Source organism: Carcharodon carcharias, chromosome 10 (genome assembly GCF_017639515.1).
Source record: "Carcharodon carcharias isolate sCarCar2 chromosome 10, sCarCar2.pri, whole genome shotgun sequence".
NCBI classification, from domain to species: Eukaryota; Metazoa; Chordata; class Chondrichthyes; order Lamniformes; family Lamnidae; genus Carcharodon; species Carcharodon carcharias.
In genome coordinates, this window is record NC_054476.1 from 61,608,150 (window position 1) to 61,630,771 (window position 22,622).

At 46.5% G+C, this 22,622-nt stretch overlaps 1 protein-coding gene across 1 annotated transcript in view; it reads left to right on the plus strand.

The window, feature by feature from the left end:
- Positions 1-22,622, plus strand: part of LOC121283409 (eosinophil peroxidase-like) — an 89,750-nt gene that overhangs the window by 41,389 nt on the left and 25,739 nt on the right. The window contains exon 9 of the mRNA XM_041197965.1: positions 3,042-3,202. Within this exon, the coding sequence (XP_041053899.1) occupies positions 3,042-3,202 (161 nt within the window). The remainder of the gene's footprint in view (positions 1-3,041; positions 3,203-22,622) is intronic.

Here is a 22,622-nt window from a genome sequence, read left to right on the forward strand (position 1 = left end):
GAATTTTCATACTCACATTGGGTTCACAAATTCCCGGCTCCGTAAACCCAACTTCTGAAAAATTGCCCTGAAAGTTCGGATTTTAGATCCAGGGAACTGGATTTTATGGGAGTCATGCCCGCTGCCCCCAGAAAAGGTTGATAGGCAGCACAGGGGCTGCTGTGTGCAGAGGCGTGCTGGGCAAAAGGCCAGGCTCATGCTCCGGCACTTTGTCCTAGCCGTGAATAAAACAAAATCAGCCATCCAGCAGTCACCCCTCACACCCCCTCAACCTTCCCCCTACATACTTTCCATGCCAACCCATGTCATCTCATGCCTTCCACTTAGCCCCACAGCTCCTCATAGCCTTCATGCCAGCCTTTGCCCCTCCCCCAACCCCCATGGCCCTTTATAATCCCTATGCCAATTTAGTGCCAACTCCTACCAACCCATGGCCCCCACCCACTACTCTTTGCCCTTCCACCCTTCATGCCAATTATTTAGTATCCACCATGGGCAGCCCTCAGAACCCATGCTGAGATTAAATAAAGTTCTTAAGTGTCTTGTTAAATTCACTATTTAAAAAAACACACTAATTGGTAAAAACCCATTCACTACATTTAACTTCCTTTAATCCTTCATGAGAACAAGCATTTGTATTCACAATCCCATTTTATAGTCATCTGGGGCTGTCAATCAAACTGTGAACTGACAGGTACCCCGCTGTGATAATGATAGATTAAGAAAACAGTCATGCAGTGCTGATCCTATAATAGTAACCTACATATATAGGGCAGAATTTTCTCTCCGCTGTGGGGGGTGCTAGTCGGGAGTGGATGCAGGTGGGCGCAGAGCTGATCACCCGCGATCGGCTGCGTGCAGCCATTTTGCTTGGGCGGGCCAATTAAGGCTTGCCCAGCATGACGCGTGCCCGGTAGTGGGGAGAGTCGAGGCCTGCGCTCTTTCACGCTTTTGTGCGAAAGAGCACAGAAATCTCCCTGAGGCAGAGCTGAGGGAGATTAAGTTCAGTTATAAAGATGGAAAAAAATGTAAAAATAAAATTATTCAGACATGTCCCCTCATGTGACAGTGTCACATGAGCTGGGACATGTTTATGAATTTTCATTAAAAATTTCATTTAATTAATAAAATCTTCATGAAACCTCATTCCGCCTGTGGATGACGTTTCATGAAAAATGTGAAGGCTGCCTGGGCTCTTCGCCTACCCGCCAACCTTAAGGTTGGACGGGCAGCCCTGACAATTACTTTAATTAGTTTATTAATGGCCCTAACAGGCCTTTGACAGTTCGGCAGGCGTGCAGCTGACTCCGGTGCTTGCCCGCAGAACGGAGGATCAGAATTATACGTGGTGACGTCGGGACGCACACCCGACGTCACCGTGTGTCATTTTATGTGTCGATGTTTGGGGCCCGCCCCCACACACCAAACAGAAGATTCTGCTTTATGTCAAGAGACAGGGTAAAGTAGCAAGCGCTGATTTTATTTTCAACACTGCAGACGGTTTTCAAAAATATTTAAAGGGCAAGAGATTTAATTTCTTGACAGCTCCCCTTGACAGCTCTCTTGGCAGTTCCAATGAGTTTATCCACTTTTTTATGCACATTCATGTCTAATTTTAACAATCCCAAAGGACACCAACCTCTCCCAAAGGTGTCCCGGGACCATAAAGAGTACTTTAACTCTCCAAAAGGGTATTCTACCTCTCCAAAGAACTCTGGTAAGTTATGACATTCTCCTACCAGATCTAATGTGTACAAGTCATATATTTCTCACTCCCTCCCTGCGAAAATCAGATCAGGCTGAAGGGTGCTGCACTTTAACATGTACAACTGCCTCCATGAACTACAGATGCCCAATGTTCAACCCACCCCTGTTTGCCCCTGCAAAAATGGTGGGGGCTGGGTGTGGAGGTAGGACGTTCAGATATTGGCAACCAGCACCATTTTCACAAAGACTGAGCACCTCTCCGTCTGTGTGAAAATTCAGGCCTTACTGTCTATGTTCACAAGTAAAAATATGGGGTCGCTCAATTAGTCTTGAACTTCAAAAGGACATAGACATGTTGGTGGATTGGGTAGACAAGTGACAGATGAAGTCCAATGCAGAGAAGTGTGAGGTGATGCATTTTGGCACGAAGAATATGAAGAGACATTATAAAATAAAGGGAGAAACTCTAAAGGAGGTACAGGAACAGAAGGATCTCAGTATATATGTATGTTAGTCATTGAAGATGGCAGGGCATATTGAGAGAGCAGTTAATAAAGCATATAGTATCTTAGACTTTATTAATAAGGACATTGAGTACAAGGGTAAGGAGGCCACATTGAATTTGTATAAGACACTAGTTAGGTCTCATCTGGAGCACTGCGTCAAGTTCTGGGCACCATACTTGAGAAAGGAGAGAGTACGGAGGAGATTCACAAGAATGATTCCAGGGATAAAGAACTGTAGCTATGAGGATAGATTGGAGAGGTTGGGACTGTTTTCCTTGGAGAAAAGAAGGTTGGGAAGAGACTTGATAGAGGTATTCAAGATCTTGAGGTGTATGAACATGGTAAATAGTGAGAAACTGTTCCTACTCAAGACGGCATCAAGAACTAGAGGGCACAGGTTCAAAATAATTGCCAAAAGGAGTAATAGTGATGTGAGGAAAAAAATTTTCACCCAGAGGGCGGTTGGAGTCTGGAACGAACTTCCTGAGAGGGTGGTGGAGGCAGGTTCAATTGAGGTATTAAAAAGGGAATTGGATTGCTATCTGAAAAGAAAGAATGTGCAAGGTTATGGGGATAAGGTAGGGGGTGGGATTAGGTAGAATGCTCTTTCAGAGAGCCAGTGCAGAGTCAATGGGCCAAATGGCCTCCCTCTGCACTGTAACATTTCTGAGACTCTGTGATGTCAGTGACCTTTAAGACTATTTTCTGCATCAAACCCATCCAAATATTACAGCAATAGAATAGACATTCTGCAGCACAACTGTCCAATTTCTGTAGCACTTGGGAATTTGAATGCCATGAGATTGTTTGTTTTCTTTTGTGATGCAGGAGATTCCCGAGCAAACGAGCATTTAGGGATGCAGGTACTACACACAATCTTCTTACGTGAGCACAATCGAATAGCATCAGAACTGCACCATCTGAATCCGCACTGGAGTGGCGAGACCCTGTACCAGGAAGCACGGAAAATCATAGGAGCCTATCAACAAGTAAGGAAGAGGATTGCTATTGGATCCCCTTACATTTCAAGAGACTTCTTTACCTCTTTACTCAGGTCCTAATAGACCATGCACCAATTCTGTTCAAGATTGGGGCTGTATGACTTCCTTCAATGCTTGTGTCTAAGCTGCTTTTAGCCAGGCTTTAAGAGGCACCTAAGAGGTGCCTCAGTGAACACTCTTTCTCCAATGACAAATACAATATATTTGTGGATAACAATCAGGACAAGTCTGTATTGTAAATGTGCTTTCCAACTAACTAACCACAGTTTCTGTGCTTATGGAGTTACATCCATCAATGTATAAGAAATGTGCAAACTTCTCTGATAAAAAATAACATCAATTCCTTTTACTTAACATCCATCATGAATTCTGCACTAGAAGCATAATTGCCAACGCTCTGTGAGTTTGTGATTGGGTAGGACATGTGCACTATTCTGCGGGCCTGGGCGGTGTTTCCGACACATGTCCAATGAAGCCATGACAGGAGCAGCTCCTGGGAAATTCTCAGCCTCTGTTCCTTAAACGAAAATTTTACAGAGACTTTTCACCTGAAAATCATAATAGATGGATTTAATCACAGTTAACCAGGGAATATTCAAAAACAAGAAGCCACACAGGCAATGATTACAACATACTACAAAAAACGAGATTCCAGAAATATTTCTCTTTCAAGTTCAGTTCTGTAAAGGGCTAAGAACTCTTGTGCACACCTTTGCACAGATTTGCTCTCCTATGACATGTTGCAAAACGCTTCACTCAAAACCTGTCCAAATTTTTTAAATATATCTTTGATTATTCATCTACATGGCACAGGTCAGGCTTGTGTTGGAATGCTTCCCACTTGCCTGGATGAGTGCAGCTCCAGCAACACAAGAAGCTTGGCACCATCCAGGACAAAGCATTTGACTTGATCAGCACTCCAGCCACCACCTTAAACATTCAATCCCTCCACCACTCGGTTACAGTAGCAGCAGTGTGCACCATCTACAAGTGCACTACAGCAACTCACCAAGGCTTATTTGACAGCACCTTTCAAACCCACAGCCCCTATCACCTAGAAGAACAAGGGTAGCAGATGGGAATACCACCACCTTTAAGTTCTCTTTCAAGTCACACAGCATCCTGACTTGGAGCTATATCACCATTCGATCACTGTCGCTGGGTCAAAATGTTGGAACTCCCTCCCCAGTAACACTATGGGAGTACATTCATCACATGGACTATAGTAGATTCAGAACATGCCTCATCACCATCTTCACGAGGGCAATTAGGGATGGCTAATAAATGCTGGCCTTGCCAGCAACACCCACATCTCATGAATAAAAAGAAAAATAGGAGTGAACTTTGTAAATGGGTATGTCTACCTGTCAACCAGATTGCATATTGATTTTCAAAGCAAACCATGCCTTTGTTGTTAAAAACCATGTTGTTAATTGTTATATTCTCATGAGTTCCTTTTTTAATCAAACTGACTGTTGGCACAAATGAGAAAGCTGAGCTTGTGTGAAGGTTGCATTTGAGATACTGCAAATAATATTGTTGCCTTTTTCCTGCAACAAAGGTGGGCCTTGAGGAACCAGCGCATCCAGCTTACAATTGCTTCACTCAACTGTAACCATATTTAGCTTGTATAACAAGCATAGTGATAGAAAGTGGAAAATAAATGCAATTAATTTTCTTATGGAACATTAAGGTAGCTATGAAAATGATATTAGTAAATCTCAAAATATGTGATAAAAGTACAAAAAGTGGATCAAATTTTTTTTCAGATCTCTTGTTTGAACAATTTCCACTATTTCTTTCTTCAAGTTTTCTCCACTCCTTGCGAGAAAGCCTTAGATTTGTGCTGTAGCTCGGTTCTACAGCTGTCAATTGCTTTTGCTAACTTGTGTATTTGTTATTCCCCCTCATGCTGAGCTCCCGAAGGAGATTAATTGAGTTTTAAAGATTAATTGTGATTAGTTGAATCTTCTAAATTGCTCAAGGGTCAAAAGAATGGAACAACTACGTAATCACAATGAGATGCACGATTGGTCTAAATTTCAACAGAACAAAAGAATTAGAAATTTATGTAGAAAAAAAGGAAGGTGCAGAAAAACAATAGGAAACAGAGGCAAGGAAAAGAGTCACAATTCAGGGCATTGGACTTCCTTAGAATAGTTCCATTGTATCAATGACAATTTTCATCCTTTAAGGAAATCTTCTTTAACTGCCAATGTTGTGAGAAAGCATATTTCATAGCTCTAAAACAATCCATAGCACTAAAATGACAGATGTACTTAGTTGTACCTTAGGAATCCTCTTTGTAAAACTTTGGAATGGATAGGAAATCTGCTCAAAGGTAGAAACCATCAGTACTGGTTGGAGTCATGTGGGGTGTAGAAAAGTAATGGGTGGGACTCCCCAGGGCTCAATGTTGGGACCACCACTGTTTCTAATTTACATAAGTTACTTGTATCAGAAACTCAATGCAAAGTAATCAGATTTGGAGACAATACCAAATTAAGAAGGGCTATGTAATCAAAGGAGGCAGCCCAGATAAAACAGAATGGAATAAGTAAAATACAGTGGGCCAAACAATGGCAGGTGAAACATAAATGCAAATAAATGTAATATACTGTACATAGAGAGAAAGATATGATATGTATACTCGATATTTGATGTTGAAATGACAAAGGATAAAGTTGAGGATCTCTTGGGGTGGAATCATCCCAGGTTTGCACTAAGTGTGGTAGCGGGCGGGAAAAAGGACATTTTACCCGCCAACTGCAATGGCGGCTTTTCATGCTGTATTGTCCCAATCCCGCCTCATTAATAATGCATTCCCAGGAAACACGCTGTTTCGATGGTGGGCGGGCTGTCATTCGCCCACCATGCCATCATCTCACCGCTTCATCATGCCAGGCTCTATATTTAAACCGCAGATGCGCGGATGCCTCTCAGTACTTCTGGACAAGCACTGCTGCAAAGAAGACAACCTCCCAAAAGGCAAGAGGACTGCAGCTCCCCAGTTTAATGATGAATCCCTCAAGTGGCTTTTAGATGCTGTAGAGCCCTGCGGTGATGTCCTTTACCCCTACCTGGCCGAAGGAGGGGCAGCAAAATCACCAATCCAGCATGAGAGGCAGTGGCAGCGGTGGTCAGCGCCAACACCCTGCATAAGAGGACAGCCACCCAGTGCCGAAAAAGGTTGAACAATCTTCTTCCACTCTTCATCACTCTCAACTCACACACTCACAAGCTCATCACACATTCACATGGATCTCACTCATGCCAGTTCAAGGGACATCACCATTCACACTCTCACACACATCTTCTTTGTCCTCAGCCTGTCCATGGGACCACTCACCACACACACATGCCAGCATGTGGCTTGGCAGGTGTCTGCTTACACTCTCTCCATCTCTATTCATGCAGGACAAACTGGCACACAACAACAGGGGGAGGTTGCAGACTGGTGGAGGAATGTCTGAAATCAAGGTCCTCACGGACTTTGAAAACACAGCCATCCAGTTGGCCGGCGAGGATCTAGACCATTCCTGTGCTGACGGTGAGGCGGACGCTGCTCTTCCAAGTGATGATCCAGCAGTGCAACAGCCATCAGACAACCAGGCTGTGAGTGATGTGTCCTGTTCTGTGGTCCCCTGCCGTGCACTAATTATCTCTCCTTGCTTTCGCAGGCACATCTGGGAAACTTCCAATGGAGACCACAACCTGGGGCCTCCAATCAAGCCCCAAAGAAATCTCTGAAGAGGAATCTGAAGGCAGCTTCATTGAAAACCCACCACAGCGCTCGCCCAGATGCTCCACCAGTGCAGAGACACACACCTCGGTGGGATCTAGCTTTAGAGTAGCCTCGTGATCACATTCTGGTGAGCACAATCTGTCTGATCCACAGTGGGTGGCAACAGGGTCTTTGACATTCAGGGGATGGTTGGAGGCCAGAAATTTTCTGAGTCCGAGTCAGATGACAAGCCTATGGACCCAGTCACATCTCAGTTGCTGGAGCTGCAAAGGCAAGCTTGGGAACATCAGGAAGGAATGTATGCTGCACTCCTCAGATTGCAAGGCACAATGGAGGAGTCCGTCTGCCTTCAGGCTGAGATGATAGCAGCGGCACAGCAACACGCCAAGGTCAACACTGGTAGGATGGCAGCCACCATGGAGATCTTGGTACAGGACATCGATCCTTACTGCTGCACGGGCCGAACTCCATCGCTGATGCCATAGTTGGCCTCCAACATTGTGTATGCAAAAGGGGTGCAGAGCAGCTCGATCTCACTCAAACTATCCATTTGCCTGACGGATTAAGCCAGGGGCACTCAGGCACCCATAGGGAGGAGGATCAGCAGCTGCACACCCTAGGGCCATCGACCCAGGTGACTCAAGGAATGTCCGGCCCATCCAAACCTCCTCTTCTGTGACCCCAACAGCTCCAGCTCCACAAGCCGACGAAGGTGCCACTGCGACACAGCAGGACCCCAAAAGCAGGCCAGAGCCCTCCAAGTCTCAAACAAAAACAGAATTATCTGGAAAAACTCAGCAGCTCTGGCAGCATCGGCGGAGAAGGAAAGAGTTGACGTTTCGAGTCCTCATGACCCGACAGAACTAGGTGAATCCCAGGAAGGGTTGAAATATAAGCTGGTTTAAGGTGGTGGTCGGTGGTTGGGGTGGCAGGGGGGGTGGGGGGGGGGGGGGGGGGGGAGAAGTGGAGGCGGTGGTGTGGTTGTAGGCAAAGGCAGTGATAGAAGCAGATCATCAAAAGATGTCACAGACGGCAGAACAAAAGAACACATAGGTGTCGAAGTTGGTGACATTATCTAAACGAATGTGCTAATTAAGAATGGATGGTAGGGCACTCAAGGTATAGCTCTAGTGGGGGTGGGGGGGAGCATAAAAGATTTAAAAATATTTTAAAATAATGGAAATAGGAGGGAAAAAGAAAAATCTATATAATTTATTGGAAAAAAACAAAAGGAAGGGGGAAGAAACAGAAGGGGGGTGGGGATGGAGGAGGGAGGTCAAGACCTAAAGTTGTTGAATTCAATATTCAGTCCAGAAGGCTGTAAAGTGCCTAGTCGGAAGATGAGGTGTTGTTCCTCCAGTTTGCGTTGGGCTTCACTGGAACAATGCAGCAAGCCAAGGACAGACATGTGGGCAAGAGAGCAGGGTGGAGTATTGAAATGGCAAGACACAGGGAGGTTTGGGTCATTCTTGCAGACAGACCGCAGGTGTTCTGCAAAGCGGTCGCCCAGTTTACGTTTGGTCTCTCCAATGTAGAAAGACCGCATTGGGAGCAACGAATGCAGTAGACTAAGTTGGGGGAAATGCAAGTGAAATGTTGCTTCACTTGAAAGGAGTGTTTGGGCCATTGGACGGTGAGGAGAGAGGAAGTGAAGGGATAGGTGTTACATCTTTTGCGTGGGCATGGGGTGGTGCCATAGGTGGGGGTTGGGGAGTAGGGGGTGATGGAGGAGTGGACTAGGGTGTCCCGGAGGGAACAATCCCTACGGAATGCCGACAGTGGGGGTGAAGGGAAGATGTGTTTGGTAGTGGCATCATGCTGGAGTTGGTGGAAATGGCAGAGGATGATCCTTTGAATGCGGAGGCTGGTGGGGTGATAAGTGAGGACAAGGGGGACCCTATCATGTTTCTGGGAGGGAGGAGAAGGCATGAGGGCGGATGCGCGGGAGATGGGCCGGACACGGTTGAGGGCCCTGTCAACGACAGTGGGTGGAAAACCTCGGTTAAGGACAGTGCTTGCCTTTGCTGCCAGAAGGTCGTGGGCAGATATCACACGTCATTCCCTCTGTCTGCTGTCAGCACCTTTAAGGTGGGGCTGTCCCCCATCTCATCAGCATCTGTGACTGGTGACGCTGTGCTCCTGAAGGGGTCAGGTGCTGAAGGCTGACAAAGGATCAAGTACATTTAAAGTTTCACAGCTGCATCTCTATGATATGACCCTGATCACAGAGCACAAGCCATCTGCCCTCGGCCAGACAGGAGTCAGACATTCTCAGAGGCTATGTGAAGATCTATGGAGTGTCGTCACTGCATGTCGTCATCATCCTCCTGCAATCAAGCGATTATTAGGGCCTTCGCTGCATCTCCATGCTGGAGCCTTATCACAGAGGGTATGTGCGCTGCCATAAGCCAGACTAGAGTCATACATTCACAGATGCAATGTGAGGATCTATGGGGTAATCTCACTGCATGTTGTCATCATCCTCCACAAATCTAGCAGGTATGAGGGCCTCCCGAGTGCGCCTACCTCGTCTGGCCAGTGCGAGGGCCTCATCCCCGTCATCGTTGCCTTCGAGGACCTCCTCACCCTCATCCCCATTGTCCTCCTCATCGGACAAGATGTCCAGCTCCTGCATCTCCTCCTCAGCCAGCTCCATTCCCCATTACAACTTGGCACTGCAAAAGGTGCAGCAGATGACGATGATGCGTGACACCCTCTGTGGATTATATTGCAGGGCTCTACCAGAATAGTCCAGTCATGGAACCTCATTTTCAGAATCCCTATGGTTTCCTCCACCAAGGTATGAGTTGCAGCATGATGCTCGTTATACCTTTGTTCTGTTGCAGTCTGGGGCTGCCGCAAGGGTGTCATGAGCCACACCCTCTGTGGGTAGCCCTTGTCCCAGAGGAATCATCCCTGCAGCTTCTGTGGACCCTGGAAGACGTCAGGGATCTGTGAGCGACCGAGAATGTAGGAGTCGTGGACGCTTCCTGGAAACCGTGCGCAGACTTGCAGGATGTGTTTGTGGTGGTCGCACACCAGCTGAACATTCAGCGAATGGAATCTCTCATGATTGACATAGTTGACCACGTGTTGCAATGGAGATCTGAGCATCATGTGAGTGCAGTCAATGGCACCCTGCACCTGTGGGAAACCCAAGATCCGGCCAAATCCCAGTGCTCTTGCATCCTGGCTTTCCTGGTCCCAGGCAAAATGCACAAAGTTCTGTGTCTTCGCAAAGATGGCATCCGGGACCTCATGGATGCCTTTGTGGTTGGAGGCTTGTGAGATCCACAGAGGTCACCTGTGGAGCCCTGAAAGGAGCCACAGGCATAAAAATGAGCGCCGCTTGTCATTTTCACGGCCATGGGCAGTGAATGCCCTCCATGTCCACATGGCGCCAAATCCTGCAGCAGCTGGCAGATAGTTCCCTACACCTGTGCAGTCTTTGGCAACACTGGTTCTTAGTCATCTGCAGGAATGAAAGGTGGCATCCGTAAACCCTGGGTCTAGCTAGGCGCCAAACAGCAAGGTCTCACTATGGGCTCTTCAGCGGCGTGTGCGGGAGCCCCAGCCGCCCCTTCTTCCTGAGGGTGCTGCTCCTCCCGCTGCCCAGCCAGGGACCTCCATCGCTCCCTTCTCCTTCATCACCACTCTCTGTAAGCCATGAGGCATACAGCGAGGTCACCAGGCTCCATGCTCCTGATGTACTCCTCCTGCAGGATAAAAAAGAGAAATGCATGGGTTAGCATGGTGTTCTAAGAACCTCTCTTTGTTGAGTCTGAGGGCTCATTAACGTATCCTGGAGAGTATTGGCCACCACTTGCCAGAGTTCAGTGAGCTGCATGACTGCCCAAGACCCCACCCACCTCTGCCCCACTCAACTTGACTGATTGGTGGCAGCTTCACCCACTGGTCCAAATCTGAATGCTAACAGTGCAAGGGGCTGTGAGCACCTCCTCCATTGCTAACTTGCGCAAGGAGATTGTACAACATGCCCGGTCGTCCAGCTGTTCTGCAGTCCACTAAAACGCTCATTAGTTTGCAGCCTGTGCCTGAAGGCTAAAAAGCTCAGGAGCATTTTGTGACACTTTCATGCTTCTGCGTTGTCTGAGTGGGCAGATAAGCTAAAGGTTCGACTCCAGGCATGTCCAATGTGGCTGTGTCTGAACTGTCTCAGCTGCAGAGGAATGGCACTTTATACAAGGTTTCGCTAATGTATGGTCACTTCACTTCCCCCCACCCCGCACGTGCTTGTGCACTGCCATCAGGCTCAGTGCAGCCTTTGCCCCCCTCCAAACTCACCTCAACCACAGTGCTGCCTTTGCCGCCCCCCCCAACTGGCCTCAACCGCAGTGAAGCCCTTGCCCCCCCACCAAGTCAGCTCAACCGAAGGAAAGGCCTTGTCCCCTCCCCCTTCCGAGTTGCCTCAACCGCAGGGCAACCCTTGTTCTGGCACTGCACTGACCGCCAGTCGGAAAAAAGCAACTTGCTTGTGCCCTTGCCTGAACGTTATGTGGACTCACCTCCAAGTTCCTCTCAAAGTGCAGCCCACCAAGCACGCCTTATATATGCTGTTGTGAAACACATCAGTGTGCAATCATGCCGACATGCCTGGATGATCCAGCATAGGGGAATGATTCCGGCGGGCTGGACTTATGCAGATGTATTATACCGAAGTTCCTGACGTCCGATGGTGGGAAACATGGCACACCATTGATGGGCAGTGCGAACAATTACAAACTGGTTTTAAGACGGCGTGAAACCGATTTTTGGCCTTCTCGCCATATTGTCAAACACGCCTGATGCCGGTGTTCACGGAAAATTCCACCCTAGGAGTCTTAATATGCCTGACACTCAATATAATTAACCAGTGCAGAGCAGCAATCAAATAAAAAGCCAATCACATTTTGAGAAGTGAACTTATAACATTAGATAAGACAGTTAATGGTATTGGAAATGTTAAATTAACTGTGGGAGTAGGACAGGAGAGAAGGCTTCAAGTTAGCAAAAGATAACATTAAGACTGAGGAAGTTTGTCTTCATTCAGAAACTGACCAGCACTTGGAACAGACTTTCAGACAAAGTGCTTGAGGTAGAAACCCTGGAGCCATTTAAGAAATAGTTAGATGCAGTAACGTAGGGAATATAGGGTCTTCCTGGGTGGAATAATTATGATGAGCTGAAAAGTCTTCCTCGTCCCTATCTGTCATCTTGTGAGAGTAATGTCTATAATGCAGGAAACTACAGACTGAAAACAAAGGAGAAAAGTCGAGACAAATTAGGACGGAGCAGTGACGTGAAGACAAGCTCAAGTTTTAGAAGCCTGTAGTTTGCAGGATGGAGGGAATACTGGAGGAGATGAGATATTGTACAGTTTTGAGGTCCTGGGAAAGAATTGGATAGTCCCCACAAATGGGTGCAGGATCGCAATGTGCAAATATCCCACACCCATTCAAAGTAAAGCAGGTAACTTGCAATCTTTGTGCTGCCTGCTAATTGTAATGATAATTGCTTGCCACCCAGCACTAAATGTTCTGGAGTGACTGCATGCCTCTTCAGAGGGTTCAAGTGCATGTGAGGCTAGCACCAATTAAAACTAGAATGCGCTATTTAATGCCAGTTTGCACCTCTTAAAGGTAAAGTGCATTGTGGCTGAAACAGGGGCTGGAAGTGGTGAAAGTTATTGAGCAGGAAGAACCTTGAAAGATGGTGAACCTAGCCAAAGAGTGTGCCAAGTTTCTCTGACGCAGCGCTAGAGGCCTTGTTGCAGGAGGTGTGCAGGAGGAGAGTGGTGTTCTTCCCTCAGGAGCCATGAGGTACTCCTGGCAGATACTGGGAAGGCAGTGGAAGTAGTCAATAACAGCAGTCTATCCCTGAGGATCTGGATGCATTGTGTAAGAGTTTAATGATTTCACGTGAGTAAATGCATCTCAATTCACTATTTCCTTCCAAATGAAGCAATAGCATCAGAGACGGCTCCATTCATTACACCCCCTTCAGTCACCTACCAGCAATCTCTGTCAAACACAAGTCAGACCTCACACTCATAGCCTAAGCTCACCTTCACATTGCTGCAAGTCTCACACCCATTTAAAACAGCTTGCTAGTTATTCAACCATCATGGCCACATCACCCAAGTACATTGCACCACATTCACTCACACACTTCCCTTTCTCTTGAAAGACAAGATAGCACCTAGCCAGAGACAGTAGCGGAGGAATACAGGCTGTATGTCCTCACCTCCACGGAGGAGTCAGTGCTGGCAGTCATTGGGGCAGCCATAACTGAGGGTGTGGCCAGTCCCAGCTGAAACTATGAAGATGATGATTTGTTAATACCTAATCCACCCATGGAGACCCCACTTCACCCTCATCCTGCAATCCGTTATGATTTACAAGATGTGGATTGTGTAATCATGATCCTCCTTTTTTCCATGCCTCCACTTTCCTTCTGTCTTCTTGATTTCAGATACACAAGATGACTGCCTGGTCAGGCAGAGGAGTGGAAAATTTAAGTCCTCAAAGAACAGGTACAGTCTTGGGAAGGCAGTGGTATTGTCACTGGACTAGTAGTCCAGAGACCCAGGGTAATGTTCTGGGTCCGAATCCCACCAAGGCAGATGGTGAAATTTGATTCTAGTAAAAAATCTGGAATTAAAAGTCTAATGATGACCATGAAACCATTGCCGATTGTCGTAAAAACCCATCTGGTTCACTAAGTTTTTTAGGGAAGGAAATCTTCCTTCCTTACTCGGTCTGGTCTGCATGTGATTCCAGATCCACAGTAATGTGGTTGACTCTTAAAATGCCCTCTGAATAAGGGCAATTAAGAATGGGCAATAAATGCTGTCTGAGCCAGGGATGCCCACATCCTATGGGTGAATAAAAAAAAATGAAGAAACACTGTCAATCTCACACTCATAGCTACCAGCTCAGATGCTGGTGCTGCGTGGAGAGGGTAATACAGAGATGGCATTTGTATGCGGTGAGTTACCTGGCACAAGCGGGCTACAGCCAGGGCCAGCGAAAAGGATAGCGTACTTATGGCCCAACTATCATGCAGCATCTTGTGGCCACTGTTTCAGCTTCCATTGAACACAAGAAGAAACTACCCAATGTCCGAGTGCTACAATGGAAGCTCAGATTGAGGTGATAAAATTTCAGTTTGTTGCCAAGCAGGCTCAGACTACAGATATAAGAGTTCAGAGGGGCTTGCAGGGTCTCGCAGCAGTCTAATAATCTCTGCCCTATCAGATTATTCAGATTAATGAGGCCCCACCATTGGGAAGTGGCAGTGGCTCTGTGGTGCATGAACTTGCTGTCCTGTCTCAGGAGATAGCATTTGTGCTCTCATCACTGGTCGTTCCACCAGAACCCTACTGTTGCCTGTCAACCAGACTGCTCCCATCCATGCCGAAGTGATGCAGTCCAAACCTGGGCCTTCTAGGCTCAGAGTTGCTTGAAGGCATCTTGTAAGGCCATCTGCACACTCCCCACTGAAAATCTGCAGCATTCCACCAGCCATTGCAGCCACTGAGCACTGTGTATGATTGCTAGACCTACAAGACAGGCACTAAGGCAGTGCATCCCAAACTATTTCCCAATGCAACCCCATTTTAACACTTGAATATTGATGCAACCCCAGATGCCAACAAATACAAAACAGTAATAAAGCAATAAAAATTCAATACCTAATTATTAAAGTTTGCATATTATAGATCAAGATATAATATATATAAATATGAAAATCTGTGTTTATGAAGCACTTTATAAAAATGTTATTATTTTATGTACTTGTGTAAGTTTCAGACAAGCTCTCCATTATCCCTGGCAACAAGAGACTCAGTGAAGCCCCCACCTCCGCCCACATGCATGCACACCCCGTTGACAGCCAATGAGGAGGCACAACAGCTCTGAGAGCCTGAGCACCCCCCCAGCCCAAGTGGTGTGCAGCTGATTCACCAACCCCAGGCTCCTGTTGTGCCTACCAGCTATTGACTATTGGCTTAAAAATTTCATATTTTCCTAACATTTTTAGTTACAACTTGCTATTCTTGTAAAGTTCACTCCCTCACACTCCACTGGAGTAAACTAATGCTTGGAGGAAAACTGTAATTATGTTAGAATGGATCATGTAATAATTAGCGGGGTTACTCTCTCACCAAACCCCCACCCCTGTACCCTCTTTCACCATCCACATACTCACCAGTGTAAAAACTGACTCTTCCTCAGGCTCCAGTTAATTTTTCAGATCAATCAGTTTGTTAATCCACATTCCTACTTCTCATTGCACAAGAGGTTCTAATATGGGCCAAGGAACAGGAACTCCCAAATTAATGAGTCCCCTTACACATGACTTTTTTTAACTGGTCTTGAGAAGAAGAAAGTAAGTCCCAGGGACCAGACTGCCAGTGCTAAGATCGGATCCAGTAAATACATTCAGTGGGAGGATGAAGTGTGGGAGGAGAAACACAGTTTATGAATCGCTGCACTAAAGGATTGCATAATGGTGATTAGTTGAATTTTATATGGAATATGGATGTTTTGTCAGATAACGTTGGCATGGAATGGTTTTTGTCGTGGTGGTTTTTATTTCAGTATTAAAAACAAAAAAACTGCGGATGCTGGAAATCCAAAACAAAAACAGAATTACCTGGAAAAACTCAGCAGGTCTGGCAGCATCGGCGGAGAAGAAAAGAGTTGACGTTTCGAGTCCTCATGACCCTTCGACAGAACTTGAGTTCGAGTCCAGGAAAGAGCTGAAATATAAGCTGGTTTAAGGTGTGTGTGTGGGGGGCGGAGAGATAGAGAGACAGAGAGGTGGAGGGGGTTGGTGTGGTTGTAGCGACAAACAAGCAGTGATAGAAGCAGATCATCAAAAGATGTCAACAACAATACTACAATAGAACACATAGGTGTTAAAGTTAAAGTTGGTGATATTATCTAAACGAATGTGCTAATTAAGAATGGATGGTAGGGCACTCAAGGTATAGCTCTAGTGGGTTTTTTTTTTTTTTTAATTTTTTTTTTATTTTATATAATGGAAATAGGTGGGAAAAGGAAAATCTTTATAATTTATTGGGAAAAAAAAAAAAGAAGGGGGAAACAGAAAGGGGGTGGGGATGGGGGAGGGGACTCACGACCTAAAGTTGTTGAATTCAATATTCAGTCCGGAAGGCTGTAAAGTCCCTAGTCGGAAGATGAGGTGTTGTTCCTCCAGTTTGCGTTGGGCTTCACTGGAACAATGCAGCAAGCCAAGGACAGACATGTGGGCAAGAGAGCAGGGTGGAGTGTTAAAAAAACCCACTAGAGCTATACCTTGAGTGCCCTACCATCCATTCTTAATTAGCACATTCGTTTAGATAATATCACCAACTTTAACTTTAACACCTATGTGTTCTATTGTAGTATTGTTGTTGACATCTTTTGATGATCTGCTTCTATCACTGCTTGTTTGTCGCTACAACCACACCAACCCCCTCCACCTCTCTGTCTCTCTATCTCTCCGCCCCCCACACACACACCTTAAACCAGCTTATATTTCAGCTCTTTCCTGGACTCGAACTCAAGTTCTGTCGAAGGGTCATGAGGACTCGAAACGTCAACTCTTTTCTTCTCCGCCGATGCTGCCAGACCTGCTGAGTTTTTCCAGGTAATTCTGTTTTTGTTTTGGATTTCCAGCATCCGCAGTTTTTTTGTTTTTATCTCTGTGTTTAATTGACTGCCACTGCTCTTCAAGAAATGCCTACCTCCTTGAAGAAGTTCTGTTCCTCTCTGCGACAAGATTTCCGGATTTCTCTGTTGCCTTGTTCACCTTCATTGCTTTCCATTTCTCTCCTAGTGTTTGACAAGGTGTTTACTAAAACCCGCTTTCACAGCCATATCTCCTTTCTCAGTGACTGTCTCCGTCTCCGACTTACCCCACATGGATTTCAACTGAAATTCCACCCCTCATGTTTCGAACCCACCCAGGATTACAGGTATCTCCGGGACATAAAACGTTTCTCGGACTGCTGTTCCCGTCACATTCTGAAATCCACTCTCAGTGCCATGCGCCGCCATATGAACACACTCGACCTCTCCCTCCAGCAGCACCGCCGTACCCTTTTTCAAAGCTGCGCGTGCCCCCAGTTTCATTTTATCCTTCGGCTCATCCGACGCCTCAACAAGAAACTTTTTCTCTTTCTCTCAAGTGCTAAGGAACGCAAGCTCCAGCAACTCATCGACACCAACACCCATCTAGGACCCTCCACCCCTGCCTGTCCCTCCGTCCCCACCCCATCTTCCAATCCCAACCCCAGCCGTGTATTCACTATACCCCCTGACCTTCCCCTCTCCGATGCTGAACGTTCAGTGCTCAGCAAAGGACTTAGTTTCATACCCTTACGCCCTCACCTCAATGAATTTCGGGCTCGGCATGATACTGAACTCTTCTTCCGCCGTCTTCGTCTCCGGGCTCACTTCTTTGGGCAGGAGTCCTCTCCCAGTTCAACGGATCCTTTTACCCATCTTCAATATTCTCCCTCCACCTGGACCCCTCCCTCTGGATTCTTACCTTCTCTCGATCTTTTCATTGAGAACTGTCGGCGCGACATTAGTCGTCTCAATTTCTCTGCTCCTCTCACCCATTCTAACCTGTCTCTCTCTGAACTTACTGCACTCCATTCTCTCAGGTCCAACCCTGACATTGTCATCAAACCCGCTGACAAGGGTGGTGCTGTTGTTGTCTGGCGCACTGACCTCTACCACGCGGAGGCTGAGCGTCAACTCGCAGACACTTCCTCCTACCTCTCCCTGGACCATGACCCCACCACTGAACATCAAGCCATTGTTTCCAGGACTGTCACTGACCTCATCTCCTCTGGGGATCTCCCTCCCACAGCTTCCAACCTGATAGTTGCCCAACCTCGGACGGCCCGCTTCTATCTCCTACCCAAAATCCACAAACAGAACTGCCCCGGTAGACCGATCGTCTCAGCTTGCTCCTGCCCCACAGAACTCATTTCTCGTTATCTTGACTCCCTTCTCTCTCCCCTTGTCCAGTCCCTTCCCACCTACATCCGTGATTCCTCTGACACCTTACGTCACATCAACAATTTCCAGTTCCCTGGCCCCTACCCGCTTCCTCTTCACCATGGACGTCCAATCCCTCTACACCTCCATCCCCCACCAGGATGGTCTGAGGGCCCTTAGCTTCTTCCTCGAACAGAGGCCCGAACAATCCCCATCCACCACTACTCTCCTCCGTCTGGCTGAACTTGTTCTCACGCTGAACAATTTCTCCTTCAACTCCTCTCACTTCCTCCAAATAAAAGGTGTGGCTATGGGTACCCGCATGGGCCCCAGCTATGCCTGTCTCTTTATGGGGTATGTGGAACATTCCTTGTTGCAGTCCTACTCCGGCCCCCTTCCACAACTCTTTCTCCGGTACATCGATGATTATTTCGGTGCTGCTTCATGCTCTCGTCAGGACTTGGAAAAATTTATTAATTTTGCTTCCAATCTCCACCCCTCCATCATTTTCACGTGGTCCATCTCTGACACTTCCCTTCCCTTCCTTGACCTCTCTGTCTCAATCTCTGGTGATAGACTGTCCACCAATATCCATTACAAACCCACCGACACCCACAGCTATCTCGACTACAGCTCCTCACACCCCACTTCCTGTAAGGACTCCATCCCATTCTCTCAGTTCCTTCGCCTCCGTCGCATCTGTTCCGATGATGCTACATTCAAAAACAGTTCCTCTGACATGTCCTCCTTCTTCCTTAACCGAGGTTTTCCACCCACGGTCGTTGACAGGGCCCTCAACCGTGTCCGGCCCATCTCCCGCGCATCCGCCCTCACTCCTTCTCCTCCCTCCCAGAAACATGATAGGGTCCCCCTTGTCCTCACTTATCACCCCACCAGCCTCCGCATTCAAAGGATCATCCTCCGCCATTTCCGCCAACTCCAGCATGATGCCACTACCAAACACATCTTCCCTTCACCCCCCTTATCGGCATTCCGTAGGGATCGCTCCCTCCGGGACACCCTGGTCCACTCCTCCATCACCCCCTACTCCTCAACCCCCTCCTATGGCACAACCCCTTGCCCACGCAAAAGATGCAACACCTGCCCCTTCACTTCCTCTCTCCTCACCGTCCAAGGACCCAAACACTCCTTTCAAGTGAAGCAGCATTTCACTTGCATTTCCCCCAACTTAGTCTACTGCATTCGTTGCTCCCAATGTGGTCTCCTCTACATTGGAGAGACCAAACGTAAACTGGGCGACCGCTTTTCAGAACACCTGCGGTCTGTCCGCAAGAATGACCCAAACCTCCCTGTCGCTTGCCATTTTAACACTCCACCCTGCTCTCTTGCCCACATGTCTGTCCTTGGCTTGCTGCATTGTTCCAGTGAAGCCCAACGCAAACTGGAGGAACAACACCTCATCTTCCGACTAGGGACTTTACAGCCTTCCGGACTGAATATTGAATTCAACAACTTTAGGTCGTGAGTCCCCTCCCCCATCCCCACCCCCTTTCTGTTTCCCCCTTCTTTTTTTTTTTTTTCCCAATAAATTATAAAGATTTTCCTTTTCCCACCTATTTCCATTATATAAAATAAAAAAAAAAAATTAAAAAAAAAAAACCCACTAGAGCTATACCTTGAGTGCCCTACCATCCATTCTTAATTAGCACATTCGTTTAGATAATATCACCAACTTTAACTTTAACACCTATGTGTTCTATTGTAGTATTGTTGTTGACATCTTTTGATGATCTGCTTCTATCACTGCTTGTTTGTCGCTACAACCACACCAACCCCCTCCACCTCTCTGTCTCTCTATCTCTCCGCCCCCCACACACACACCTTAAACCAGCTTATATTTCAGCTCTTTCCTGGACTCGAACTCAAGTTCTGTCGAAGGGTCATGAGGACTCGAAACGTCAACTCTTTTCTTCTCCGCCGATGCTGCCAGACCTGCTGAGTTTTTCCAGGTAATTCTGTTTTTGTTTTTTTATTTCAGTATTGTCGTCCAAAGGAGGCTATGATGGTCCATATCAGAGGAATGGCAAGTTGTGATTGTTGTACAATGGGGATCTGCGGAGGTAGTCATGGGAACCAAAGTTGAATGAGGCTGTCACAGATGACCCTTCCTCCTCTTCCAGTTTCTCCTCCTCTTTCTCTTCCTTCTCTTCCACCTGAGGTGCTCACTGACTCCCTGGAGCAAGGCCTGTGACCAGCTTGTAGAGGATGCAGTAGAACACCGCAAATTGGAAAGCTGCTCTGACAAATACTGGAGGGCTCCTCCAGAGCAGTAAAGGCATCAGAACCATTGCTCCAGCACCCCAATAGTCTGCTCAATAATGTTTCTCATGGTATCATGGATCTCATTATTGCTCTTTTGCAAACCCATAAATGAATAAAATAAACTAATTAACAAAGATGACAGCTCCTTAAAGCGGCACTGTAACAAAAGACAAATTTTGAAAGGAAACTTAACAAACTGAATTAAAATGTTATTTTGGGGGCTGGTGATGCACTCCAGCCCCTGTGAATAGATCTCATTATATGAGTGCTGGTGAGGTGTGTTGGGTTGCTGAGGGGATTCATGTATAGGGCAGACAAGACTTGCCCCATAGCCACATTCTGCCTGTAAGATTGATGAACACATGACTTCTGCCAGAATAGTGGGTATACACCAGCATGATGTGCTATCTGTGGGTCGCACACCGACACTACATTCAACTTTTGTGGTTATGGTACATCTCAGCATTTAGATGTGGTGCCCACAAAGCCACATGCATGCAGTTGGTTGGACCCTACAGGTAAAGCCATATGTGTGCTTTACCTGCTTCTCTGTGTTCAGAGAGAACATAATGAACTCCCCTGTTGTAGCATAGAATGTCACTGTCAAATCTCTGATGTAGAATTGATAGCAAACTGGGAGATGTGAGATATGTCACTTCCACCAGCCTGGAAGGATGCTGACAAAAAATTCAGGATCATGATCACCTTCATGGCCACCGGCAACACCATCCGCACCCTGCTCTGAGGCTGCAGGTCTGCTTGCAGGAGTTTGCAGATTTCAGTGAACACCTCCAAATAAATCACAACACTGCTCCTTGCTTCTGGGAAGACCCTAAGTGGATAAGACCTCCTGCTGAGAGCCCCTCTCTCCCTCTTTCTCCCAACAGTGAGCAACTTGTCTCTTATTTGCATCTCCCTCTCATGCTGCACCCTGCCTGGGAGCAAGTGGAATGCCCAGAGCCCTTGCAGCACAACCTTCTGCACATGGAGTCCCACTTCCTACAGACTTCTCAAACTGCCCAACAATTCCAAAAACTCATACAGAGTGAGTAGAAAGAAAGCAGCAATTAACCTGCAAATTAATGATGAAGCCTTTAAATAGTGCTTATAGGAGAGTTCTTCCTGCTGCTGAATGCACATTCTGCTGCATGTTTAAGAGAGGGCATTTGCTGGAGCAACGAGGTCAAAAGTAGCAGTACTGGCATAAAATCAACGTCACATTGACATTACATTAGCACCTGCTCCTAATGCCCACATCCTCGCCAAGATGGTGTTTGGCATGAGCTGTTCCAGAAAGCTGCACAAATGGCACAGATGGCATTTTGGTACCAAAACAGCACTGAAACTATAGGTGCTATGCAGCCAAATTTTGTGACTAGAGTAGAAAGCAATGTATTGAGTCCCAACTTCAACAAGGTGAAAAGGGAGGAAGGTGAAAAAGTATTTAGAATGTCACATTAAGATAAAATAAAAGCTGTTGAATTCGACAAATGAAAACAAATTTAATACAGAATCCAGTTTGCAGACCAGGCTAATTTACAGTATCAGAATCAATCTCACAAATGTAACTCAGGTTTGTTCATCAGGCAACATATTGCACATCATTGAGCAATTTAAATCAAATATGTACTGTGCTACAGAAATCATGCAAGGTCACTCAGTCTTACCCTGTCAGACTATGCTCATGCCCATGCCATATCCATTGAACTTCAGGCTATCAAAAGCAGGAGTATCATCCCAGGTTGAAGCAAGAAGGACCCAGTTTGAAAACAAATCTGGAGTTATATTTTGTTTCTCCCAGTACTCCATCATGTGGTCTGTCAATCCAGCTATAAAGATGGTTTTCAATCCTTCCAAATGGACTTTGTGTTCAGGCAGCCAAAGTCATAGTGAAAAGGAGAAACAATGATGGGAAGTAAAATGCCATCACTCTTTGAGTCATGTTCATGCTAAAAGCAATAGAATTCATTGGCTGCAAATGGTCTGAGGGGCTGCACAGGCATTGATGAGCACATGTCTACATACTCTGCCTCCCCACTGAGACAGCCATAGGTGTGAAGTGTATGATATACGCTGTATTTGTTTCTGATACTCTTTTAATTCAGGTTAAAACATGCATATGTATATTCCTCATTTTTCAAAAATATGTCATTTAATATCTAGTTGATAGACCCATTACAGTTCCAAACAGAAATTCAAGTCTAGACCAGTGCCATGCAGACCTTTGGAGACAGTAGAGGTTAAGGTCAGTGCCAAGAGAGAGCTGGGGCAATGGCAACAAAGGTCTGTATTTCTGCCAGTGGAGATTTACACCAATGCAAATTCAGGTCTGGGTTACTGCAAATTGAACAGCAAGTCAATGCAG